Raw genomic sequence first — 24,114 nt, forward strand, 5'->3', positions numbered from 1 at the left:
CTCATAAGGACGGCTACCCACCATCTCTCCCCTTTCTAACAGAGAGTCAAAGATGACCAAAGTAACCAAGTAACCACAGCTCTGTCTTCCCAGCCATTGAGGACAACTATGCCCTTAGAGATATTTCACTATTCCATTGCTCTCTCCCAAAGGTGGAGATACTGACGGGCTGCTGTCCTATATAGTCTCTTTTTGAAAGTTGCTGTGCCAAAAATGGTCCATTCTTTGATCTAAAACCCTAACACAGGTGTAGTAACAGGTGATACACCAAGCAGCTCAGTGCCGTTGCTTCTTGGAAAGTAAGCTGTAGCCTGACAACCAATGACTCATGCCATTCAGCTGCTGGTTCCGGGAAGGAAACGCTAGCTGTTCACCCCACAGTCACCTACAACGAGCATAGGTAACTACATCCAGGGCGCACATATTCATCACAAGGAACCAGGCTACGGAGAAAATGGAAAGGTAAGTACCAGTGTCCATTCTAAGTCACTGTTTATCTGTGCCTTTGTTTTATTTCATCCTATTTTGATTTGCACTTTATTCAGTTTTGTGATGGGTGAGACTTTGTGAATTTATCTAATTTTCTCTGCCGCAGGCATTACGATGAGCTGACTAGAAGTGGAAGGTCTGGAAATAGAAGATCAAGCAACATGATCTTCTTTGACTATCAGCGTAAAGGTTACAGGCTACCTGTCATGTCACACAGTTGACACTACATGAATACTGATCGATGATCTCGATGTCAGGGGAGGTGGATGATTTCAGCAGTTATAAATATTCAATACACGGGAGTAGCTCTTTTAGAGGTCCATTTTGTGTGCTCATCTGAGATGATGGAGCAGAAAATCCTACCTTAATGCAATATGCAGATACAGAATAAATTGGACATTTATATAATAAGTGCGTGCGTAAATTTTTGAATAGCACAAAGATGATATGATGACAAAGCTAAGGGGGATATGTATTCAATAATGAGTATGTAAAAGGGTTTTGTAGGAGGTATCAGAGACGGCATAATCATAATGTATGCTGTTATGTATTTCTTATACATTATTCATTATTCCAAAAACATCTTTATAATGAAATGTGTCCCATCCCCTCATGCCCTTTAGGATAAAAAGCAAATATGTGGAATTTGTAAAACAAATGTTGAGAATGGGAAGCAGGTATGGATGTGCATTTTTTGCATTCTCATTCCACTCATGTCCAGACTACATTTGCAGACACCACAGCAGATCACACGTGGTCAAAACCTCTACCGTGGTGCTCCAGCGACCTGCTCCTTAATAAGGCCACGGCTGATTGGCTGAGCTGGACGATGACAAGGAAGGGTGGGATGCTTTTGCGGGGGAGGGGGAGTGAGCCGTTCTAAACTGTCCAGAGAGATTTCTGTGCATACTAAACAGGTCTAAGTCTCGCTGGCTGCGAAGAATTTTCATTAGTCTCCTCAAACGGGACTCCCTCCCCTGTGTGCCGCTCTGATGCTGTGCTTACGCATTTCTCCAGGTGCTTTACAAGGTTTCTGCATGTCTGTGCTTTCCCCCAATGGTTTTAATACAAAAAATGCAGGTGTACCGGTTTAATAACCACGGCGAAGACAGTACATGTGTTCTCAGTAGTACATAGCAGGACACATTCCTTTAAGATGATGAGATGCAAGTATTTTCATACACACACCCACGCACATACATAGACAACCATGGGAACTCACCTTCTGTGGGTGAGGTTTTCAGTCGTTTGCACAGTCCCTCTACTCCCCCGTAGTCCTCCTGGAGCTTGACCACCGCCTCTGTGCCACGCAGCTCCATCAACGCACGCAGCTCCATGACCGAGCAGCCGAAGGCGGCCGCATGGTTCTCCTCATTTCTTTGGTTCTTGGCATAAAAATCGCTGTTGGACATGTCCCCCATGATGTCAGCTTGTTGAGTCAGTTAGGTTTACTGTTTGTTATTGCTTATAGATCAAACAAAAAGCTTGCAAAACAGAGCTCAGTCTCATCCAAAGAAAAAAAAATCCAAAGTATTTATCAAGCAGGCAACCAAAAAAAAAAAAAAAAGAAAAAGAGGAAAAAATGAGTAGCTGTTGCAGGTAAATTTAGCAGAGAGAGAGATTTAAAAAATCCGAGGGGATGTGCAGCCTTCTCTGTTTCAGGAGAGATGGATTTCAGCAGACCAAAAAACCATCAAAGAGAGGAAACAGAAGAAGAAGAGGAGAGAGAGCAGCTGAGTAGGAGGACACGAGGGGATAACAAAACACGAGTGGGGAGCATCCAGGTAAGCGTTGGACAGCCCCAGTGGTCAGGTCCTGAGAAGGGCAATGATGGTGGTTGCAAGTCCTTTATGTCTCAGGCTCACCACGGCTGCAGTCCAGACCCGCTCCATGTGTGGCATCCCATTGCTGCTTTTCTGCTGTTGCCTCCGCTGCCTCTCCGTCTCTACATGGTGGTCTTCCCCATCACTGTTACAGAGAGAGAGAGAGAGAGAGAGGGAGAGAGAGAAAGAGAGAGAGTGAGTGGGATGAATTCAGAAAGGACAGAAGGTGAGGGAGGAGCAGAAAGAGACACAGACAGAGCACAGGGATGAGCGTTACGTTCTCAGGGCCGGGGTGAATGCAGCAGTAGATGTTGCACCGCTGAAGGACAGCCTCTCCTGGCTGCTGCAGCAACTGTGCTTCTGCTGTCTCTATCTACTGCTGCTGCTACTGGTGCTGCTAACCTCATTCTGAGGACACACCAACACCGACTGACAGAGAGAGAGTGAGAGAGAGGGAGAGTGAGGGAGAGAGAGGGAGGGAGAGAGAGAGAGAGAGAGAGAGCTTGAGAGAGAGAGAGAGGACACGATAGAGAGGGAGATGAGAGAACCTTTCTGGTGCAGAGCGGAGAGGAGTTGTGTGCGGGCGGGAGGCTGGGGCTGCTCTGACGACAAAGCGGAGAGGCAGCACGTAACGCTGCGCTGTCACTGGGAGGATGGGCTGAGCTGTGGAGCTGCTGCTGCTGCTGCTATCTCACAACTCACTCCACCTCAGCCTACAGTAAGTGACCTCTCCTCTGCAGTCGCTCGATGTCACTGACACATTCCGCTAAGTCTGTTATTATTTACTATACACATGTGCCATCAAGACAGTACTTCAGGTTTGTCTATTAAGCCCAAGTCCATTTATTCCTCGTGGAAATCTAAATATTTTAAGACAGGTCGCACATAAAGTTTTATCTAAAAAGGTTAGGGTAAGTCATTTGCAAATGTCACTGGGCCACATAATGTTTCTGGTTAATATTTTCAGCATCAGACTCAAATGAAACATTAGTGGCCAGGCTCATTTTCATATGATGAGCCTCAGTTTGTTTTTAACAGCCGTTGGACAATAATAAATGTCAGAAGCAAATAAGTGACACAAACAACACTGGATCATTTCAGTGCAAACCACTGCATGAGATTCGTGGAAACAACAACAGGGACGATATTTATTTATGGGCTACCCACTTCCACACATACAAGTGAAATCACAACACGGAGCACCAAACACTACTTATCTATAATGATTTGTATGTGCATCTGTATCTTTATTCATCATCAGTGACCCAGGATGATCCCCTTCTCACTAGATGAATCTAAATAAGGTTCATCATTAATATTATCATCCCAAGTGAACCTTTGCCTCAGAGCTGCCCTTTATCACCACCCACCCACTCAGAGGGAGACCTGGAATCAAAGCACCATAGTTTTCTATTTGGCTGCATGCTGCAGTGACTATTCTGCCTCTCTATCATCTGCACAAATGCACAATGTTAATACTGTAAAATCCAGAGAACAAAATCAGACTTAAGAGCAAAGTCAGCTACAACTAACACACTGATAGCTGGGCTAATGCCAGTCCGTCCAACTAATTATCTGAGGATACAATGAGCAATATGTGTCATACACTATTTACGGGCGTACACACAGGAAGAGACTACCAGTGATGTGGTGACAACAGAGCACTGAATGTTAATGGAATTCAGGGAGTTGAAGCAGGGAAACCCTTTGGCAAAGGGCATGTACCAAACAGAATTTATTTCAGCAACAGTGGGAGTAACTGATACGGTTGACTGAAACATATTTATCGTGAGGCAGCGTCCTGTATGACTTTGGTTCCCATCATCATTTTTTTATCAAACACATAGCAAGAAGAGCTACCTTCATCCGTGACTAGCAATATTTTTAAGTTCTGATTGCTCCACTTTAAATCAGTTTGGATGGGAAACCGTGATGGACACCGGGCAAATTCCTTTATATGAAGAAGAGGGTGTATGGTTTAGACTGTCCTAATTGGTTTCAAGGGTTTACTTTCTATCATGCACTAAATTCTAAAAGCTCTGGACTTGAAAGTAGCTTACAAAATGTTCAAATAATGTACAGGTCAGAGGTATACAGGTAAGGTATACTGCCCTAGTTAGGATAAAAGACACAGAATTCCATGTGATTCCAGGTCATTTGTTCTTGTTTTCTACTGTGGCCACATTGGATTTACTTAAATGCATTATTTATGTGTCTCAACCAGGAAACGTTTCGCTGAAAGACCATTCACAGAAGTTAAGACACCGCGTAACTGAAACACTTGGCAAGTCAACAACCGAGGGTTGCACATTACAAGATGAGGTTTGTTAAGCGTTCGCTACCTGTTCACAAGTGGCAATGGGAATTAACAGAAACTGACTTCACAGTAGCTATAGTACAAGTAAATCCAGCACACCCAGACGCTTTGCACTAGTGGCTCACACTGCCTAAATCATCCGGATTAACACAATCAGCAAGGTGTCCAGTCACAAATAACAAGTGTGGTGACAATACAGCGGAGAAGGGAGCAGACCAGACACAAGTGTGTGTTTGGGAACAGCAGGGCAGGACCATGTCACAGCAGGATACTGAGAAACCCTGACAGCATGTGAATACACAGCTACAGGATGGAGGCACTGTGGAGCCTACAGAATCTACTCCCGTCTGATAATTAGCTCCGGCATTTTATTAAGTCACAAAGTTTGACAGCACTGAAAATTTACCTCGGACACAACAATGTCTGTAAAGCAGATTGAGGGAAGTGGCTCCAAGTAAGTACGTAAGTAAGTAAAAAACCCACAACAGATTAATAAAATAACGATGAATGGTTTTGGGTCGTTTCTTATTTTATTAAAACAAAAAGGACAGAACGGGACTGTATCTTCCTCTCTAATTTTTCTCCAACCTTTTATGCTGTCTCCCTCTTTGCCTGCCGATCAGGTCCAATCAATGTTGGCGGTACTGTTTGCATGCCAAGGCAGACATCTGTGCCGGCCAGATCCTCCAAAATCGTCAAATGAAAGCAAACAAAAGCTCTCCCAGGAAATTATGTGTGTGTTTGTGTGTGTGGGTGTGTGTGTGTATGTGTGTGTGTCTGTTAGAGATTGGCCATGGAGGGAAACTACATCACACAGGTAATTCTCTTTTGCACCAGATGGACCACCCGCATTAGACAAAGATCACCATCACCATTTGCTACACTAAGAATAATTCCAGCTTGCTTTTCAGCTAATCAGTCTGTCAGTCAGAAAACTGGGAACTCTGGTTCCTCTGGGTTCTGGACTACCTAGACAGTCATGGTTGTTGAATATGACCGCTAGCCAGCAAGAGGAGTACAGTACTTAAGATGTGATAATTACCATTCAGGTAATTTGGACAAAGAAGACAAATATTATAATATATATAATATAAGAAATTAATAATTAGACACCTAGAGGACTGACTTGAATCTGATTGTATTGTACTTTGTAATGAAATTGTATTTTAGCAAAACACTGTAAAATCAGTCTGTTGTCCACTCTAATTTATACTACATAATTAATTTATAAAAAAAAATCTATCAAGTAAAACATGAAGGACGGAACACAGCACTGGAAGCTATTCTCTATTCAAGCTGATAACCCATCCTCCCCTTTCATTTAATATTTTCAGTAAGAAAAATGTTCTATTTCGAAAAACTATGATTGTGGATGCAGTATTACATGACTGATGTAATGCAAAATGCAAAGCACAGTTCATGCCACAAAATCTGTTCATTACTGATCGTGTAAGGCTGTGTATTTCTAGCATCACATCATCTTGTTGGAGATGTAAGAGACTGATGGTGGTGTTATATTCTGCTGGTGTGCAGCTGCATATCTTTAAATTACGATGACATGTGCAGGAGTGGGGAAGACTGATACGCAAGGCAGAGGGAAATAAGGAGAAACTAAGGAGAAGGCGCAGGGAGATGTCGGATACAGACAGCAAGTGACAAACCCCTAAAAGACGGAGGAAGACGGAGATGAAAGGAAGGGTTTGAAAATATGATACACAATCACGAAATAAAGAGAGGAAAGCAAAGAGCGAGGGAGCGGTAAGATAGAGGTGAGGGGCACAGCTAATACCTGAGCTGAGTAACTTCAAAGCAAATGATGCTCTACTTATTATGAAATGTAAACACACACTATCATGCATGTGCATACAATTTAGTTCCTTCTTCCTTGGAAAACAAGGACAGCTGCAGGTGGAGCCAGGTACATACACAATGTAGCATGTGGTTTTTCCTCAAACGATGAAACGCTTTTATTGATTCTGTTCACACATTACAAAATCTATCTTTGCCTGTCATTTTCCATCTGAGCCACCCCCTAATCCTGCCTTTGTTGTCTGTACATCAATCTCTCCGTTGTCCTTTTTCTTACCTGTCCATTTGTATATGACTAAAACAGCCTCTGCTGTCCTTTCACTTGTCAACCTGCCAGTTCATGTGAATAATTGTTGGCATGCTCCTCACAACATGACAGTGAGGAATGAGAAACACCTGATCAAACACTTAGAAGAAAGTGCACATTTTGCAATAATTAACAGATTTTTAAGCAAAAGTGCCAGGCACACTTAATATGACTTTATGAACATGAACACCATATGGGATCCACATTATAAAGTAGTGCTCCTCTACCAGGCGCCAAGACCATACAAACTATATTAAGTCTGAGTACTGACAATTCAATGTTCCGCTGGGAAACGTTTCCATCTGTCATTCATGTAGATGTTACTTAGACACGTACCACCCACCTAGATCAGACAATGTAGCCCCAGCACATAGCAAACACTCCTTGACGGCAGCAGCCATCCACAGGGGGATGCAGATTGGCACAGACACACACAAACAGTTTCAGAAAAACTCAAAAAAACATGAACACAAGGGGTTGACCTGACCTCTAAATTCACTAGAACCCAAACTGATCAAGTATCTGCGGGATGATCCACATCTCTCCCCTCCACCCATAGGACCCATAGGACCCAAAGGCCTCCACTGACAACATCCTGTTCAGAAAACATAAGACACCCTCAGAAGGCCCACGTCCATTCTCTGATGTTTTGCAGGCACAAGGGAGACTTACACAATATTAGGCAGGTGGTCATAATGTTATGCCTGATAAGTGTATACTTTGAATATGGCCACAAAAAAATGTGTAGTTATCTTCAACTAACATTTGACTCTAAAAGGTTTAAAGATCTGAATGTATAACATAAAAAAATTCGGCGAGGTAACTCCATCTGTCTTGAGGACACCACTAAATTCGTTCCACTTTCAAGGTGGACTTCACTTATCGTATGTACAATGTAATTATATGAATTCTCTTTGTTCTACCTTTGGTTTCTATGTGTACTGCATTAGTGTTTTGCCTGCTGGGTCCCTCTGTTCTGCTCTGTAGTTATAAAGAACAAGTGTTAATGATGGAACAATGCTCTAATTATTGCTGCTTTCTCCTTGATGTAAAGTTGCTGGTTTGACAAGCAGTGGGTAGTCTGCTGCCCTCCACGGTGAAGACATGCACATTCTCTGCGTGTCTGTCTCTAAATGTCCTTGAGCACGGTGAGCCAGAGCTGAGGTGTGAGCTGTGCTTACTGCATCGTCACCGGCAGCACCACTGGCACACAGCCCCCCCTGCCTGTGACAGAAAACAGTGCAGCGAGACTTCACTGACAGAGATGCTCTGCACACACCTGCTTTCCCATAAATATCACATATCAATTTGACATGACGATACATTATGTATTGAATTGTGAGATTAGATTGTTTTTTTTAACAAGATTTTCATTTGATTCATACATTACAAAAAGGCTAAGCATATCCTGCCACACACATTTAATGTGATAGCTTCTCAAATGTAATGTTTATTGCACGGCGTTTTAGTGGAGTAATATTAGATAATGTGTCTGTCCATACCTTGTATATTATCACATATACGAAGGAGGTTAGTCGGTGCTCAAAGTGTTTTCAAGGTATATGAGAAGTTAAATGTGCCTTGTCTCAAGCTGTGATCTGTAGGAAATATCACATAAGCAGCAGAAGCAGCTTTGCAATATTAGGGGAATTCCCACATACATGCATTAGATGGTAACCAGTTTCACAATACTGCACTGAAATAGCCAATTACACACACACACAAAAAGAAAGACACGTTAACTGACACTGTCTCGAAGGTGAATTGTTATGAAACAACCACACGGAGAGTCTCCTTTCAGCCGCCATTACTGTTCTCCAGTTGGGTTGAAACCAGCTGTCATGCTAACTAAGTGCATCAAATAGAGTCTGACGAAAGAAAATTGTTATTTTGGTAACCAATGCAGGAGCTGGAAAAGGACTGCAGCTCCAACTCATGTCAGGTTGAAGAGAAAACAGAGAGGAAAAACAGGATAAATGAGAAAAGGGGAGACGCACGCACACACTATTGTGTGAAAATATACTTCTATGTGCGCTTATTAATGGTTAGGGGCTTTTGGAGACAAGCAGTTGGCACGGCTGCATGGGCTGTTGTGTGTCACGGTAGAGTAAGATTAAAAAGCAAAAGTGTGACAGCTGGTGATGATATGCAATAGCTGCCACACGACCAGGTTATAAGACAGAGGACAAGACAATGAGTGAAACAAGAGTTTGGTATAAATAGAGCCCTAATGCAACGCATCTCTTGCAATTATGAAAAAACCCTAATAAGTAGCGCATCAATAATGTGTAATTGTGTTCCACTGTGAGTGAATTCAACACTCACAACTTCCATCTGCCATTTTTTGCTCTTCTGCTTCTGCAGTGCACACTCCACTTCTAACTGGTATACAGATGTCACCTTTTCTCTTACCTTGTCAATGCTTTTACCGTTTTCGTGCTCCCTGTTCAATGTTCTGTCATCTTTTCAGTGGAACAACTTTTCATAAATGTTACTTCGTTCTTTGATCACTTATAACAAATAACTTCCATTTTTATCCCGTCTTATTTCCTCGTGCAAGGAATTCTGTTGAATTCACAGACTATTTCAGTGCCTTGTTCTGCGCATACTGAGTGACAAAATGCTATTATAATACATAAAGCTACAGTGTCAGGAGCCAGGGAGATGCCGAGTGTAGGCTTGCCTGGAGCAGAAATGTGGGTACACATTACCAGCTGTAACCAAATCAATGCTGTCCTTTCCCCCAGGCATACTGAAATGTAAAAAGAAAAAAAGAAAAAAAAAGTCTAATTTGTATAGAAAATTGTACTAATCCAAATGTTGTCAGAACATAATGGCCCCATAATAAATAGTTCTTAATAGTGGTGAGGATACTGGAGCTTAACCAATCAGTGGTTTTACATCTGTAGGAGAACCTCCCGTAAATGAGGAGCAGTTTTTCTACCGATTCATTTTCCTATCCTATCAAACTAGACTCCTGGGTTGATTCCCCTGGAGCATGGCATCAAGTTGTCAATTATTTAGTTCACAAACTCAGGGGAGTGGAACAGAGGTAAATTATAGGATAGGAGGAGTTATGGGTTTTTATTTTTCACTAACGTGACTACCAACATTCTGTAATTAAATCAGATAATAATTTTACTAATTAAGAAAGACATGGACAGAATGATAGAATGGAATAAATAGTCGACAGTGAAGAGAGGAGCCGAAGATGATATCAGTCTGTATCACGTCCTCAGCCAAATTCACTTCTGATCAGTCATTCTGAAAATGATAATCATGTGGGTATTGAGCCTCAAAGGGGCTTTAAGGAATCCAATATAATTTGAGAAGTCATCCATCAGAAACTATTTGTTATATTTCTGAGCAATATGTGACATTTGGTAATATTCATGTTACCCATGAGTTGTTCAAATATTCGTTTATAATCAAATACCTGCAAAACCTTCTGTCAGATACAGTGGTTCAGTGGGAAACGTCTGCTAACATGCTAAACTGAGAGGCTACATAAACATGACTCATTAAATAGCAAAATGTTAGGATGCTTATTAAGAGTATGAACTGCTGACATTAGTGATGAGCTCAAAGCATTGCTACAGCTTGCTACAGCCTCAAAGATCTTTAGACTTATCTAATAAGTTAGTTTAAATTGGCCAGGCAATTAGACATATTAATTAGAAGGAAGTTTTAATTACACTAAACAGCCTTTTCCAGAAACATAGGAACATGTGATGGGTCCTACTGTTTCACTTTTGTCAATTTTCCCGATTATAACTTTCGCTCCCTCTTTGGAGTTCATGCACCAGTCCAGTTATCATAAGCATACGCACCTGTGGACTAGAATGAGCCTGTTCTAATCTGTTTCAACATCAGATTCACTGCTTTTGAAAAACAATACATCAGACCAGTGGATGACAGTGAGGATTTAACTAATCTGCACACAGTATGACACCTTGTACAGTCCACATGTAATATGGATTACAGGACAGGAATGGCACAGATTCTCACACTTGCTCAGATGGCTTTCTAACTAAGAAAGGTCCTGCAAAGCGCACTGTGTCATCATCCTTTTAAAACACTGAATGCTGAAGCTTGTGTCTCATGAGACTGACACTGTGAATTTTGACATTTAAGTTCTGGTTTTGGGAAAAAGCTCTGAAATAATAATGGCACATCTAAAGTTCCGACTACTCACATGAACATTTTATAAACACTGATGCCACTAAAGCTAAGCCTAGCATGTGGACAATGGTCATGTCTCCTAGTATTTATTTATCTGTGGGCCAGAACCCTGACCTTGGATTACTCATCTGTGTCTAGATTTGTAAGCCTTTGACCGTGGAATTAAAGCATGATACAAACACATGGTCGAATGACATCTGAGGTGAACAGAAGGGCTCTTAAGAACAAAGAACAGAATAGATTATAACAGAATGGAAATTAATAGTTTACGACCGTGTAGGGAGCCGGTGCTGAGAACACTTGATACACACTTCAAATTTCTCACAGTTTTAGTGGCGCTGACAAATAGTTTGATCTGTCCAACACACATGACCAGACACGTCGCCTGGCTGAGGTTTATTCAGATGTTCAGATAAACCTGTACATGTACAACTGACGACAAGGGGGCGGCGGAGACTAGGAGCACACGCCACTTGATTTCCTAAATCTCACAGGGACAAACTCTTGTGGTAGAACTACAACATATAAAATAAACATTGTGACTATCTACAGCAGACTGCCATCTGCATTTGACATTATACAAGTTGAACTTTGAAAAATCAATCCAGTATTAATGATGGTCTCAGATGAGTTGGAAAGCTAAAGTGGATAAAGCCATTAAGCCTCAACACTACCAATTTGTGCCAATGCTGTCATTGTTTCAATTTGATGCGGGCTTTATCTGATCTGATTCCTGAGTCATATAAAACAAACTGTGTCCAGAAATACAAATCAGATCACATTTGAATGGTCTGCCTTGTGTTCAGCAATGACAGAGGGACAATCACTTAATCAGCAAGACTTTATTTTTATGATTTTTGTCATTCTTGAATGATAAACTGTGCAGACATGAGGAAACAGGTATTTTTTTCTTATGTCTGTGTACAACAAATCTACATAGGATATTTTTTGTCTGCTCTGTTTCCCACTTGGATTTAAATAAACCTCCCCACCCGTCTGCACGTTCTCTCTTTGAACTTCTTCTTTGCCTCCTGTGCGCCTGCCTGCTTCTTTGCCTGCCAGGGGTTCATTATATAACGTCTTCCTACAGGGGGACATTTGGAGTCTGCTAGGAGCCTATGCTGGTGCCTATGGAGGGGGTCGACAAGTGCAAGTGAGGAATTGGTATATGTAGGCCGACTCTCTGAGTTGCCACCGCGAATGCAGCACTAACATCGACCGCAACAAGCAGCAAAACATCTGGATGTGGTGACGCATCTGTGGCATTGTTTTCACAGAAGAGTCATCCGTTCAGGCAGAGGCAGAAAAGGACTGGTGTTCCAGGTTTTACTGAAAAATGGGACAACAGGCATAAGGCCTAGAAAGATAGACTAGAAATAGAAAAAGACAGCTTTGAATTCAGCTGTCTACATGAAGATAAGGAGGAACTGAAATGGTGTAATATTGGCTGCAGTACGCATGCAGCAGAGCACATCTATCTAACTGTTAATAGAACAAAAGAGCAGGCTTACAAAAGCTTCACTGGTAGCCATTTTAGTCCACAGGAACCCATTTATCCCATGAATTAGCACCAGCTGCACTCTGTTATTTTTCAGATGTTTCAACCTAGAACTGAACAAGCATATTACAATGTGGCTCATAGTTGGCTTGTTTTGATTAAATATCAAGATTACACTTTATTCAATCTGAGGACTGAAAAATGGCAAAACTCAATTTTATTCTCTGTGTTGGTGTATACAGTTAGTTACACTTCAAATTTGGTGAGCCTCATGCTTCCAACATACATGACCATTTTGTGTGCACATTCCCATGCAAACACACATACATACACCACCTTCTGCAAGGTCACAGAGAGAGACAGAGAGAAAAAAGCTGCTGTGGCTGTCTCCTTGCTCCAGATGAGCCTGTAGAAATCATGGGGGAGTTATTGGTCTAATTAAATTCAACACATGAAGGCTAAGTGTGCTAGAGGGAGACGAAAGACGGAGAGGAGAGAAGAGGAAAGGAGAGGACATACAGAAACAATTTAATGAAAGAAAGTTAATGTAACAACTGTCCCTTGAATGTAGCTTCCTAATAGCCTACAACATGATGGTTTATTTGCTAAATACAGTGTTTTAAATTTCTTCAAATCTTCATATGATCCTATTATAGCATGTTGTGATTCATTACTAAATTTGATTGATCATTAAACTGAATATAAGTTACTGCCTATTGTCTGTTTTATCAGCAATATCAACAGCTTCTGTTAATGGATAATTATCCAGTTACAGTTTAGGAAACCGCTCCACATTTCACATCCCTTACTGAGTTTAGCTCATTATCATTTGCAAATATATACTAGTACTGCTAGTATAATTCAAATATCCAGTGTAGATCTGTAATCATCTCTTGCTAGGCAGCAAGGCAGAAATACTATTAAATAATGCATTAGTTAGGCTGGCATAATACATTTTCAGCAACCAGTGGCCACAGTCTGAAAATCAGATGAAAATAAAATTGATTGAAACTGTTGATGTTGACTGAAACATATTTTTTGACATATTAAACTCATATAGATACTATATACTAAAGTATAGTAATACATATAGTACTAATACCATATAGAGTACAAAACATACTGAATTGTAGATAAAAATCTGACCCAAATGATGGAGTTGCTAAGTCATAATTAGAAGATAATTTGCACAAAATTATTGATTTGACTTAAAGTACATAAAAAGGTTAAACTGCGGGACCATATTTAGTGTGCTACTATGTTGAACTGAAACAAATAATCTTTCATAGGCAGATGTTACAGAGTGGTGTGTATCTTTACTCTGAAAGAAGTAGAATTAGTATTATTATTAACATTACTCAATCTTGATAATTGTAGCCGCTAAAATATATGGCGAGCACCTAAAATAAAGGACAAAGCTAACATCACCTGTAGGATTTCAACACAGATATTTGCTAATACAAACTTAAATAAGACACATTAGAATTGTTCTCCAGCTATTGTACCGAACTGCTGGACCTGCTGAACTACTGGACCAAAATCCATAATGATTCAGAATTGCACAACATAAACATAGAAAACAAAATTATTATTCTTTAACATTGTCACCACATAAAAAATAAGATTCTGACATAATGGGTGAGTGGATCACAAAGTCCTTTAACCTGGATATTCTTCTAGAAAAACACAGGACTCAGTAATGTGTAATTACTCTCAAAGCAAGTAGGCGCCAGTGTCAAGAGTCTCCCTTCAAGTGCTTAGACTCTGCCTTTCAACCACCTAACAAACACTTGCTACTTGAGGTTAATTTTACGAGACCGTTCCAACATCTGAAGTATTTATTGACTGTTAAACGTATTCAAAGGGGGGAAAAAAATGGTTAGCACTTCCATTTTGTCTTCATATCAGCAGAAGGTTATAGTTGTTAAATTTGTGCAATGAAACTTAAAGTATCGTGGTATTTATATACTGTACATGTAGAACAATAAATCTGACAGTGGCCCAGGCCACAGTTTGCCTTCATTCATTCACACCTTCCTGACCTTTACCATCATTCATTCTTCGTTCCTTAAGCTTTTACTGCTTTATTCGAGACTGAATCTTCCGATTTATATGTCAGCCTATACTCACCCTTCTCACCCTCCTCCCTTCTTCCATCCTCTCTTCAGTTTTCTAAGAATTTGTCCATTGGTAGAAAAGCTTACAAAATCAATATAAGTCACAATAAAGTTACCAGACATCATCAGTCACTTCCTGTCATTTATTACCAACAAGTCAAGAAGAATAAAACACATTCTTACAGTGGATGTCCTTGGCTTAAGCCTCCTATTCAAGATTTTTTTTTCGGTGCAATGACTGTCAGGTCTTCTTTACCACTGTGTTTGTCGCTATGCAACACAGAGGTGATGATGACACAGCAAAAATGAATGCACTGCGCCGCTCCTGACTGCATGAGATAGGAAAGAGATAAGCATTGTATGTATTTTTTCTGTAAGTTGCTGGTAGTGTTAAGTTAAACCATTATATGAGTCATATGACATATGATCTCCTAACTGTAAGCATAGGACTGGTAAAAGGGATCATACAGTATTTTAAGTTTTTTCCTGAACTGATGTAGAATTGGGAATTTGGTGACCTAACTTATTATAGTGAACGTTTGCAACTGGTTTTCTATATAGTCAGGAGAGGCTGCGTATGAAGAAGCACAGAGCCAGCACATGTCATTTTTACTCACTTCGGCAGCAAGCATTATGTTTTTTTAACCTGCTCTTTGTCTCATTATTTTTTGCATGCTCAACAGTGGAACAAAAAGCAAAAGTGAGGGGTAACGGGGGCCAGACAGAGAATTGGGCCAAAAGATGACTGGCACTCTGTTTCTTAGCTGTCTTGGTGCAGTGAAGCTGATGGTTGAGGTCACGCAGTCATCTCAGCCCCACTAGACACACAATCAATTTCCTATGACAGCCTGTCTAAGAGTGTGACTGACTGAACAACTGACTTGCAGACTGAGTGAATGCATGAACAAGTCGGCGGCTAGGCAAATGGCTGACTGGTTGTTTGACTCCCGAGCTCTACTGTCAATCCTCCAAATGCATTTTTTTTTTGTTGTTGTTGCTAAACACACTGACTTACTGAATGTCAACTTAAGTGACTGACAAGTTAGACGAGCAGACAACAAGCCACTGACCCTGTCATTCAGCTGCAATGACAATTGGTCAGGTAATCAAGCAGGCAAGAAACTGTTCAACTACCCAGCCAGTGAAATTATAAATTCATTGGTTACTGCCTATAATCAGCCACGGACTCCAACTAGACAAGAAAAGCTGACAGCAAACAGATCAAGGAGGAGTGGTGATAATGCTCCCTATTAATTCAGTCACCATGCCAAAGAGTCAGTTGGCTAATGCAGTGAAGACAGCAAACACACATGATCAGCTACGGCAGCAAAACCTGCTGCTACGCCAGAACCAGTCAGTAAGTGTGACAGAGAAGAGAGACTGCAGACATCATGCTGCCAACAGATGGCCTGAGAGAAGAGGTGTGCAGTAAAATATCTTCATCTAGGCAAATGCCAAGACGAGGAGGTTTGATTTCTCCTAAAAGTCAAAGATCCACATGGACCCACACATCTCCCATCATATATCTGCGCATTCAGATAAAACCCAACCACTGCGTATGTCATCGATATGTAGACGATGGTGCACACAGATCAAACTGATTGCCCTACATGACTCCTCATCTATCCTCTCCCTCTCTTACAGATCACCTGCTGCTAAACCCAGCTGGATACCATTGTAGGGCTAGAGTACTATCCATGTACTGCAAAACCATAAACCATAGACACACATGGAACAACGTGTAGATGCAGGTGATTTGTACCAACAGAATCAACAGCAACAGCCCCTAATTAATCCATCACACATAGATAAGATGTTCACTCATTTGCATTTTATACAAGCGCAGCGTATACTCACATAGCAGAATGGTTGCCGCCGGCACCACCGAGACGTGACAATCCTCCAGCCTAAAAAATGATTTTGCAACAGCACATGCAGCTGAGAACCTGCGTATGTGTATGTGCATGTGTGTGTGAGTGAGTGTAGGTGTGCGTGTGTGTGTGGAGGCTCGCTAAGCTGCACTCTCACTGCTACTGCCTCAGCTGGGGCTGTCTCAATGCACAGCCTGTACCATGTCGGCAGGCAGCAGGGGTGGGCATGAGTATCTGTGTGTGTGTGTGTGTGTGAACAGTGCTGCATCGCAGTGAGGCTGCTCTTCAGCTTTTCTCAGCTTCCTAAGATAGAAGGGTTAAGATTATCAGTTTGGAAGATAAATGGATGGACAGACTGATGAGAATACAGAGAAGAAAGGTCAGAGCATGAAAAAGCAAAGTCAGAAATAAAAAAGATACGACAGTAAATTTCTTTGCATCTCTTTATCTCACTGCTACTTTGACATTTTGCCCCCCGAGCAGAGAAGGAGGTTCAGTGTAGACACACATACAACCTAATTTTGAAAATACAGAAATGACTGAGGTAGAGTGATGGAGAAAACGGGCGTAGATAGACAGAGTGAAAAGATGAATAAGGTGTGTAATGAGGTAGAGAAGAAAAGAATCAACTGAGAGGTAAGAAATGAGAGCGTGACTGAGGAAAACTTGAAAGACGTAGAGGTGAAGAACTGAGCGGAAATGGAGAAGACCAGTCATCTGTCTATCCAGCAAGATAGACCAGCCACAACAATAGAGGATAACAACTTTGTGTCATGTTGCCGTCATGTCACTATCACACATCTCATCCTGTCACGGCTAGCAGGGAGGAAAAGGGAGGAAGAGAGAACCAGAGGCCTCGCTGTGACAAAAACTACAGTTCTCTCTAACTTATTTGCTATTTTGCCCATGTCTATTATTCCCATGTGGCACACACATTTCTGTGTCACAGGTGAATTATGTAAATATCAGAAATGTTCCTAGCATCATTTCCCCCACTACAGATTATCCCTACTAGGACTAATACATGTTAAACAGAGCTGAGCTCTGCACATCCAGGCTCGGGCTGGGACAGCAGATACAGCACACAACACGTGCTGATGGACCTACAGTACTGTGAAAGCTTCAGTTTTGACTCTGCGCTGCACTGTTGCACAATTGTTCCACTTGGGAAGGAGTGCTTTCACTACTTATATGATGAGTTCTGAGTGAGAAAATTAAGCGTTCTGTGCACTGTTTGCAACAAAGAGTATAAAGGGAGGCTACTGTGTGACACGCAGTTCATTCCAACAACGGCAAATACTCAAGTGTGGAGAACTTTGGTCTAATTCCCCATGTCCTTTACAACTAAAGTGTATATTGGTGCATTAATTGACATATGGTAGCTTACCTGCTGTTGATGTTGTTTTCACCAAATCCTCATATAGGTAAAATAGGAGTGGACAGTATTAACAGTACAGCCCTGCAGTTCGGATTTTGACACAGGATTTTGACTCAGGTGTAAAGCAGCAATAACCTAACTACATTTGCGGGAGTCAGACACACACGAAATTGTGTCCAGTCCGCCATATAGAACGATTAGACGATTTGTAACTTTGCAGGGATCCATCTGCGCAGAAAAATCAGAAGATTTGACTCCTACTGTACTCCTACTCATACTTCTTTCATTGCTCTCATATGACAAAGAGCAGGAGAAACAGCTAAAGAAAGATCGGTGCAGCTTCCATTATTTAGTCATGGCTCACGTTAAAAGTGTCAAACACAAGGCAAACACAAGAGGACAAACAACGCCTGAGGACAGGGGCGGCAAACGTCTCTGACTTGTCAAACACGTGTGAATTTGGTGTGCATTTCTCCATATCTACTTTCAGTAAATGTTCCTAAAACAGCTGTGGTATACAAAATATGGTCAAAGGTACGACAAATACCTGCAATGCAGTTGACGTCAATCCTCGAAATTATGCTATGACATAAATGTAGAACTTAATGCCTACATTGAGAAAAGCTTCATAATTTTGAGAAATGCGCAATAGAACAGTAGTTAGGTAGGAAGGTAGGGAAAAGCCAAAGGTTTTTTGATCTGTACCGGCAGAGTTCAGTCATCAGTTGAGGCAGACACAGCAGACACGGAGCAGGTAGACAAAACTCTGATTCCAATGGCAAGTATAAAAAAATAATAATAATACCAATAAAAAAGGAACTCCCTGGAAATCCTGAATACTATGACTGCAACAGTACAAAGAGCATCTGACAGTGGACTAGTAACAGAGGTGTGGTATATGTACTACAGGTGTAATGGGGGAGGGAACAGGTGCACAGGTAGGTGGAGAGATCAGGCGTATGGGAGGTGACTGGTGTGATAACTGACAGGTAAAGACACAATGTAGATGGTGACTGGATACATTTATAAGGATTTTGATCAGTTTCAGTGTATTACTATTAAGTTTAGTGAAGAAGTCTATGGCGGATTGCAAAGAGAGACAGAAACAGAGAGAGGGTGGAGGGGGGAGGGAGGGAGAGAGAGTCAGAGCAGTGATGGGGATCAGAAACAGGCCCTGAATATCAATGCAGCATGTCTAAGAAAATTCAGGGCTGCAGTGCACCAAAACCTGGGAACCTGGGAGAAAGAGCACAGTAGCATCACATGTGGTCAGAGCTGGAGGTACCAGTCCTGCTCAGCCAGTCCCTTCAGTCATGAGACGTGTCTTAGTTTCATGTGTAAAATTGTTAAAGTCGAGGTTTACATAGAGATTATTTGTGAGCTACTGTGCACCCTTCTTGCTGAAAAAAAAGGTACAATGCTATACACCTTTAATAAAAAGTAGCACTTGCCTCATCACTATGAGTCAGTTTCTCCCCACTCAAATATTGTAGGTAGGACAATTTTAAATAGATGCTGCAGGCACGCCCTAAAGCAAATACAGATGTATTTAACTAAAGAGGAACTGATGTCATGCAACTTAATTAAGTGACAGTCACTCAGGAAGCCTATTAGACACATTAGTATGGTGCCCTATAAATGGCCCCTTTTCCTCCCATCCATAAAGATCAATCTCCCTTCAGAGGGAATCTGTTAACCCATAAAGCGCCATGTTTACCACGGGTCAATGAGACATCTCATAATCTCGTCACTAGCCACCAGCCAGTAACCACTGGCCTTAATAATTGCAGAAGCCTTACTCCATCTCCCGAGTGCTGTCATAAAACTGGACCATGCACTGTGTCTGTGTGTAGGCACGCACACAAGCAAGCAGATAATGAGATGACTCCCTTAGGTCTCTAACCTTTTTCCAAGAGAGGTCACCATCACGCACGTCCCCTCTTACCTAATATGCTACTCACATGCTGCATGCCTATACTTTATTGTGGCAATATTGTCAGGTTATGAAGCGCCAAAGCACACTGCTGATTCTACAACAGTACGTAAAGAGTAAATAGCCTTTAAGATTATAATAGTTTCAAGGGTAACAATCCTATTTTTAAAATAGGATAGAATCAATATTGTTTTTGCTGTAGCCATAAAAATCACACAAAAACTGAGCCCTTCAGTTTTACCTCTGTGAGTTTCCACCACCTACTCATCAGGATGCGAATTTCCCCATACAAAATTTATTACACCTGCACAATGTAAATAATTAGATTTTATTAAAAAAAAACAAAAAACGTTCTCGCATACAGAGTGACATCAGACTTGTGACTTGTGCCCCTCATTCAGCAATTCTCAGTTGTAGTTCTTTGAACTACATGACTATATGCTGTACAGACAGTAAGGTGAAGGTCAAGGTTCTTTACTGTCATTAATATGTTTGCACATGGAAATGTTTCTCAGGACCAGGAGCATAAAGACATAAGAATATAAAAATAGTGCAGAAGGCTAAAATGTGCCTTTGAGAAAATAAAACAAATAAATAAAATGCTAAATAGCCTATGCATATTTATTATTCACCAAAGTATAGTTAATTTACAACACAAGGCTTTAACTAGAGACTGTACCTTCATACTCTATTAATATCACCTACGAAGTTCTGAATTACCACTCCAACTGATTACTTCATTATGGATTATTCTGAAAATTCAAAAGTCCCAGGGGAGATCTTCAGTTTACTGGTTATTTTGTCCAACCAGTTATTATATTATTATTATTATTATTACTATTATTATGGATAAAAGTAGCAAACAAGCACATTAGATCTGAACTTTTGACTGGCAATACATCTTCTTTTACTTAAAAAGCCATTGTGAAGAGACTGTAAGCATAAACAATACAGGCTTTCTTGGATATACTACCTCTGCTGATAAATATATGAAGATAACACCATCCTACCCAGAAACATGTGGGTATGTACCGTTGAGTACATTATTTTGATGGATATGTAGTGTGTAGAGTTGGGTATGTGGGTTTCGTGAAACAGAGCAAAAATTATGTTCAATTCTATGACTCATACAATCCCAAATGGCATTAATAGGCTATGCTATGAGGACCTCATCATCTTGTCCCATTTCCTCTCTTATACCTCTCTCCCCACTGCTATTTCACTTTTCTCTCCTCCCAGTCCTTATTCCAAGAGTGATGAAGAGCTTCATCCAACTCCCCAAGGACAGCCATAAGACTAATGGAAACACATACACACACACAAGCCTGATGAAAAACCGAAGACAACTACATCCGCATATACACACCCACACACAGAGCCACCAGCAGACAAGAATACTTTGTCCGGGGGCTGGGGTGAACTCAGTCAAATTTCCCTTCAGCGAAGCTTTCTGCATACCAAAAACAGAGGCAAGGTTAAACAGAGGAGACGCGGACATTACAGAATGACAGACAGTGGCCGCGGCACATAAAACTCCAGCCAACACTCACTGTCCATTTTTAAACTGCACCTGTATCCTTGGTGTCAAATACAGGAGTTTTGCCAGGATGATAAATTTAGATTGTGTCCCTTCGTGGGGACCAGCAATCTGCTACCCTTGTCATGTAAGGACAACATCCTTGACCATCACTCCCTGTATCTCCTCAAAACCTGACACAGAGTCAACTGAGAAACAGAGGATGGATTTTATATTTAATAATTATCACACCAAGATTACAAAGACATAGATTGGGAAATATTTGGAATGTAACATGTTGCATATAAATGGGTGACAAACATATATATATATAAAATGACATAAGTCTACCCTACAGAGATTCTGTAGAAAACGCTTAAGAGTCATTATGTTCTTTGCACACTGTGCAGAGGAGCTGGTAGCTTATAGTATGTGGCTTATGACAAGTAAGCCACATACAGAAATATGAAGGAATTATCAAATGGTCAATTCAACACCTAGCAACAAATGTAAACACAGGGGTTTGAAAAGGTTGTAAAGTGTGTGGTGAGAAGTATTTATGGGGATGGAATACTAAGGCTCACCGCTGAGACATCAGCATTAAACAGAGCTTTTACTTTTCCTCTTCCCCAGTTACACTGGTAACTGACTTTTTACAAAGATCACAGCCGAGTCTAGGTTGCACACATGGACTGTGATTAGCCATCATTTCACTTGCTCTTGGTGTTTCAAAGCCTAATTTCTGTTTTAATCCTTAGGAAAATATAAAAAGACACAGATCTTCTCTTATATGTTTCTCATATTTTTGTACTGATCACAAGGAATTAATAAACAGTAAACTAAAATTTATAATTATTTGGACATTATATAAGGGATAAACCATAGTGATTATTGAAAAAATAACTCCCGAAAGAAATAACCACAGCTGAATATTGTTACCGACCAATCAGAGTATTCAAGAGAGTCTTGTGCTAAAATATATTAAATCCACATTTTGTTCAAGCTCAGTCAGGGAGACCAGATCTTTCCAACAATCCATGCAAGTACAGTTGGTTCAGATGAAGTCTGAATTCAGTGCCCTAATTCTTGAAGAAAAAACACTTGCTAGTCTACGGCCTTGACGGACATATCCTTAAAAATAAAAATGAAACCTGTTCAGCTGAAAGGGCATTCAGTGAAGTGAAATGAGAAAACCTGGATGTCCAAAGCCATTAATCTAGCCAGGCTTTCTAGTTTCTCCTCTTGCTCTTGACACATACAGTACCCTCCCTCCTAAATACCCATATATTCAGTTCTTGTTCGCCCATTTCTAAGGGAAATTAATGCCTGGCTGAGGAGAGGTGTGAGGATTAAGCTGTGCCAAAAGATTAATCAGTCTCGCATGTCGCCGGACAATTTCAGATAGTTTATAAAAAGACAGGAACATAAGAAAAGGTGCAGTCAATCACGACTGAATACATTATTCCTCAAGGGAACATCTATAGGGTTTTAATTTTGTTGCAGCAGATTTTTTTTTTTTTTTTAACAAAAGGCTTTCACTTCATTCGGTGGAAAGGAAAGTCCATTGAGCATTTACAGTATGAGTAGATAAGGGAAAGATACAGCTGGCTGTTTTTTTTTTTTTTTTTTTTTTACATGTTAAATGTCATCCAGGGTTCAATCCCTAAACCTAGCAATTTGTCTTAAATACTTTAAATCACCTGTCAGGGCAACTTTGGCGTGTGAAGGTGGATAAGAAAGGTTAAGTGTAGAAGTCGTAGTATTACAAATGCACATTTTTCACACCAGCAATAATAAATGTCATAAAAGCATTTCTGTTTTGCAACTAATCAAAGATGTTTTTAATGGATATTAAACCTGTGTTGCGGATGTTACAGAGTCAGGACACAACACACTTGGAGGCTCTGGACATAAACTGTAATGATACACAAGACTGACAGCAAGGCAGTTTGAAAAAGCACGTTCAGTACAGACAAGGCATAACGCTTTAGACGTACATCAACCTTGTTGTCCAATACAATTATGGGAAGAACTCACTGTTCTCACTATCCATGAATAAACACGAATGCAACTTTCACAGTTCAAACACCATCTAAAATTGGTTTCGTCAAATGGATGGGAACTTTTCAAGGACCATGTTTTGTTTCGTTTCCTTTTTTTTTTTTCTGGTCAATTAATCAGAGCCAAGTAGTTGCAATGAACGACTGCCCGCCCTCTCTAAGGCGGGGAGCGAGAGCAGAAGGGAAGAGGAAGAGGAGAAAAGAGGAAGAGACAAATATGGAAGATCGACTGCGACCTTGAATGTTAAAGCAGCTGGAGACAGATTACCTGACCTCTTAGAGAAGACAATCCAACATATCCTCTAGCCTTTCTAGAAGAGTCAGAAACGTCAGAGAATACAGTATTATCAGTGTGTCTACAGTCAGGCCCTCTCTGCATGTCTGATGTGTGGTGGAATCTTTCTTTATCCTGTCTCCATATAAGGTTCACTGAATTACACTGAACTTGGGGTAAATTAGTTCAAAGTTGCTATAAATAAGGAATAATATATTACAAGTTGATGTTGTTCTTCGCACATATATACGGTATACTAAGCTTTTGCACCACTCCAAATATTTTACATTTCTGCATAGAAATTACTCTAAATATCCTGCCAGTAGACAAAGAGAACCCAATCAATCGACTAAACATTTCCTCAAACTGTTACCGGCCGTCTTCAGCACCTTGAAGGGATTTTGGCTCAATCCTCAATCCGGAACCTCTTCCATTCTGAGACGTTAGTGGGTTTCATAACATGAAACACTCACTTCAGGTCCTTCTACAACATTGCTGTAGACATGGGGCTCAGATATTACACAAAACATCCTCCCAGTA

At 40.8% G+C, this 24,114-nt stretch overlaps 1 protein-coding gene across 15 annotated transcripts in view; it reads right to left on the reverse strand.

Annotated features, from left to right (window-relative positions):
- Positions 1 to 24,114, reverse strand: part of atp2b2 (ATPase plasma membrane Ca2+ transporting 2) — a 102,757-nt gene that overhangs the window by 55,133 nt on the left and 23,510 nt on the right. For 6 of the 15 annotated variants that reach the window (XM_047581953.1, XM_047581951.1, XM_047581956.1 and 3 more), the window contains exons 1-2: positions 16,400 to 16,566; positions 1,712 to 2,457 (exon numbers count right to left, since the gene is read on the reverse strand). In XM_047581953.1, coding sequence (XP_047437909.1) covers positions 1,712 to 1,910 — 199 coding nt within the window. In that variant the 5' untranslated portion in view covers positions 1,911 to 2,457; positions 16,400 to 16,566. Of the gene's footprint in view, positions 1 to 1,711; positions 2,458 to 2,563; positions 2,760 to 2,860; positions 2,878 to 16,399; positions 16,568 to 18,496; positions 18,642 to 24,114 lie in introns of those variants that run through there. The other 9 variants (XM_047581959.1, XM_047581957.1, XM_047581955.1 and 6 more) reach the window with 7 other exon arrangements.

Source organism: Mugil cephalus, chromosome 4, assembly GCF_022458985.1.
Source record: "Mugil cephalus isolate CIBA_MC_2020 chromosome 4, CIBA_Mcephalus_1.1, whole genome shotgun sequence".
Taxonomy (NCBI): domain Eukaryota; kingdom Metazoa; phylum Chordata; class Actinopteri; order Mugiliformes; family Mugilidae; genus Mugil; species Mugil cephalus.